A 4,402-nucleotide genomic window follows, 5' to 3' on the forward strand; every position below is an offset into this window, starting at 1 on the left:
AAAGTGTTGACTTTGATAAGGTTTCTGGAGACGCCATGAAGAAAAACTGGTAATAGGACAAAATTATGCAAATGTAAAGAAAGGTTCTGGCTAAGGTGACAGCTGCAGGAAGGAGAAACCACTGACAGCAAAATGATCATTTGGCTAACAGTTTATAAATGCAGAAACTTTGCTCAATGATGCTTTATAAGTTGTGATGTTTACCATGTTCATGTTCGTGATCATATTCTAACATGCTGCCATTTGCTACTTGACATGATGACCACAATAATAATTATGATGACAATAATAAAAACGTTGTTGTTGTTGTTATTATCATTATTATTATTATTAACATCGATAAGTGTCCTTCCAGGCGCTCAAGGACACCCACCTACAGTTGATTTGTTGGTGCCCACTAAAAGATAATATCTAAACTATATCTAATGTATTGCATATTCAAATAAAGCATTTAAACTGCATCATCTCAGAGTTGGACATCTCGCGCCGAAGTAAACAGTGTGAATGTGTTTTGCTCTGCTACAGTACAGATGGGATTAGGTCTAATCAATAGTCACAGTGGAGACACTATGTTTTGCAGTATTTATTGTTATTTTAATCAACCATCATTTATGACTTTTCCAATGAAGTTCATTCTACAAAGTCTGACAACGCAATCATTTCAGGAGCCACTCCACCAGTGGCCACCCAAACTTAAGAGTTAGTCTCCAGAGTGGGATTCAGGTAGGCAGCATATTGGCTAAGATATCAATGAGGTTGTCAAGGCCCCACAGGTAGCCATCTTCCCGATTGCCCTCTGCCCAGGGAGTGCGGTGGTCCAGTGTGAGGTGTGGAGGTAAGATCACTGTCTTTCCAAAGTCAATCATCCAGACTCCTGTTCTGCCTGTCCAGTCGTGTACAAAGAGTAAGGAACTGCCCACAACCTGCAGAGGAAATTAAGAATCATCTTTGTTTTTGTTTTTTTTGTTTTTTTTTTGGAGGGGGGGGGGTTAGATCTGTATGTTTCTTTCTTACACAATGTGTTACACAATCTTGTTCAACACATGCAGTACATTCTTCAATGAAACAATCAGATAGTTGACCTCGTGTGTCCTGAAGAAGTCAGATGTCTCTAAGACCTGGCGCAGCTGTTTCAGCTGTCTCAGATACCCCCACTGAAGAGACAGACACAAGAATTAGAAAAGAGGAAGTGTCAGTAGATGTAAATAAAGTCAGTGAAGGTTATACTCACCACAATTTGTGTGCTGGACTCAACAAAGCTGTCAAATGCTTTCATCACTTGTTCTCTGCTTTTGGTTCTTTTGAAGTTTGTGTGGCACTCTTCATTTGCTTTCTGCACATGAAAGATATAGCAAAGTATACAAAGAGGAGGAAAAACAAAACTGCAGTTTCCTGCATTTATTCCCTATTATACCCTATGCATAAAGATGGATCATTTCTCCTCCTACACACAATGGCTGGATTGTTGAGAAAAAATCTGATGAATACATACATACATATATATATGTATATATATATATATATATATATATATATAGGGGTGTGTGTGTATATCAGATATGGATACACTGGACATTAAAAAAGAAAACTAAAGAAAAGATAACTTAGCCTTGACAACAACCCCCTCCCCCCCCTTTTTTTTTAAGATGAGGGTCCTGTAAAGGGGTTGGCTTTACTGTTACTTTATCCTTGTTTGTCATTCTACTTTGCACATGCTAAATATTATTGTTGTAAAAGGTAATAAAGAGATCTGGGGGAAGAAAATGACTAAAGACAGATCGATGACCTGATAAAGCCATCTCCAACAAGCTTACCCTGAATCCTTCGATGCGGAAGCCCAGACTTGCTGTGGAGCTCAGCGTCTCCCTCCATTGCATGTACCTAGTTTTCAGCACTGCCTGCTGGGCTCGTTCCTGGATGGAGGGGGCCTCTGGGTCCACAGCCACCATCTTCTCATACATGTCTTTACGAGGCTGGGGCCGTTCACGGGCTATGTGCAGTTCCTCCTCTAGGTATGTGCTGTGAAGGACATTGTCTCGTTGTCTTTAGTGTTGTCAGAGGATACAAGACTTAGAAGAGTGAAAAAAATGGAGGCTTCACTGAGGAACACCTTCCTTTTACATACAAACAAACTGTATAAAAAGTTTTTTCCACTACGCTAGTGCATTAATCTGTTATTAAATTGAGTAGTTTTATATCAGTCTCTAAAACAATTTGAGCTAAACTGGTGCCTCTTTTTTCTTTTTTATTTGGCATATTCTATTGCTAAATGATTGTGTCCCCATGATGGAGATTTTCATATTCAGGTTATATTGAAAAACTACAAATTCCTTTGGCAGATTCGAGCTGTAAAAAGTATATTTATCTTCCTTTGAACGTCTATAAAAACAAATAGATTCAGATAAATCATACCGACTGCCTATCTTGCAGTCCATGATGGCGGGCGTAATGAAATGGGTCAGTAAATTATCCATCATGTTGTAATCCAGCTTGTCCAGCTGCACCACACCGTGGTACTCTGGGACAAACGGCCTCAGAGCGTCCTTCATCAGCCTCAGGTAGCATTGTTGCTCCCTCTTACAAAACCTTTTCAGGAGTCTGCCATAATCCCCCACATGAAAGCTCCCTTCATGGACAAAAAAAGAGGAGAAAAAAAAAAAAAGAATCAGAGGAATGGACACAATGAACATTGTTTTAAAAATCTGAATTTGATTCACTGAGGCATAACATGAAAAACAAGTGTGGTCAAATAAACCAACCTGCATGTCCAACCACTTGCAGCCACTGCTGAGATTTCTTTGGCGTCATAGGAACAGGAGACGAGGCCCCACAGCTTTTATGTTTTATCCATGCAGAGCAAAAAAAGCCCTAAGTCACTCACACACTTCAAGTCACACTCTTGTGCTGCCTGTGTGGGTTTTTTTGTGACTTTACCGAGAGGCGACAAGGACCTCAGACTTCAGACTCAACTTTTTGCCATGTGGGTGAACAATGTCTCCATGGAAACAGCCCTTCGCTAAGATCAAGTGAAGACTTGCAGAGGAACAGGATTGGCTCCGCTGTTACGCAACAGGTTTATCAAACATTTACAAGGAACCCTGGTTTTCCACTGAAGATCACTCTTAGACAAACAGTGGCGGGATAAACACACAACTGATGGCTGTTATCAACATGGAAAGTTTCAAAATGATGTCCAAAATGAAGTGTTGATAAAAGTGTGTCACAAAAAGATCTGCAAATAAATGAAGCAAATATTTCAGAATAGAAAAAGAAAGTTTAAGGAGATACGCAAACATTTTATCATTAACTAATTAAAAGGGAAAAATAAAATGTAGGTTGACTAATAGTAAGAAATATAACTATTTACACCTATACATGGCATCATGCCGCAAGGAAACCTGCAAAATATAGTATACCACAGCTATCAAAGGTATCATATTATTTATTCTATATTGGCTACCAGTCTTTCTTTGGTATGTCACATAAAAAAGTGGAAATTTAAAATGACTATGAAAAGTATCAAATGCCAGACAAAGTAAAACACCAGGATAAGAAGAAAAAAGCTAAAAAACATTCTTATTAGTGACACATCACACTATAAAATTAATATTCAAGATGAACTAGGTATCATTAAATTACATTATACTCCTATTCTATTTTAGAGGGAATTATTCACGAAACAAATCTCCAGGATGCACAGGGAAGCATCATCAGTATTGTGAACTTGGCTCACAAGGTGTTTCGGGTCAGCCCTCTTTAACCAAAGCCACCTAATGGCTTTTTCTGCGGCCTTGCTGGCAGAGTGAATGGCCCATTTCTAGGCTGCTCCTGTGACGCCCCCAACCGAATGAGGACCTTGAAGAAAGAATGTCCTGCAAATCCTCTACAGCCAACTTCTATGGGCTCAAGATGAACTAGAATAGGTTATCATTAAATTACGTTATATTCCTACTCTACTTTAGAGGGAATTATTACATTATACTCTCAACTATTAATTTGACAGTTCGTAGGTATTCATATATTATCAGTTAATAAAATACAATTTATATAGTTTCATATAGTTGATATATACTTATATATGGGAAGTTGATTTATACAGTGTCAACACTAAACACTGTTAAAAGGATTAAAACTGAATCGATAAAAAGATCCATCACGTTTATACTGTATTTAAAATCCATGTGAATATCCAACAGAGTGATAAAAGGTAATGATGATGGGTTAGATTTATTCAGGGGTCAGGACACTTTTCTCTTTTTTGTGTGAACTCGTTTTAACACAAAGCTGATGGAAACCTCCGGCGGTGAAATGGCGCAGTGCTGCCTCATGGCCTGCAGGGGGCGGCCGTGAGCCGTGAGGGCCGGCGGAGCTCCGTCAGGTTCAGTCCGAAGAAGAGCCGGCA

At 39.1% G+C, this 4,402-nt stretch overlaps 1 protein-coding gene across 1 annotated transcript; it reads right to left on the bottom strand.

The window, feature by feature from the left end:
- Positions 1–649: 649 nt before the first annotated feature.
- Positions 650–3,109, bottom strand: itpkca (inositol-trisphosphate 3-kinase Ca). Its single transcript, XM_029520259.1, has 6 exons — positions 2,760–3,109; positions 2,413–2,626; positions 1,815–2,019; positions 1,232–1,333; positions 1,083–1,154; positions 650–923 (listed from the first exon to the last, which is right to left on the bottom strand). The coding sequence occupies exons 1-6, from the start codon at positions 2,806–2,808 to the stop codon at positions 720–722; spliced, it is 846 nt and encodes a 281-aa protein (XP_029376119.1). The 5' UTR covers positions 2,809–3,109; the 3' UTR covers positions 650–719.
- Positions 3,110–4,402: the final 1,293 nt, after the last annotated feature.

Source organism: Echeneis naucrates, chromosome 14 (genome assembly GCF_900963305.1).
Source record: "Echeneis naucrates chromosome 14, fEcheNa1.1, whole genome shotgun sequence".
NCBI lineage: Eukaryota > Metazoa > Chordata > Actinopteri > Carangiformes > Echeneidae > Echeneis > Echeneis naucrates.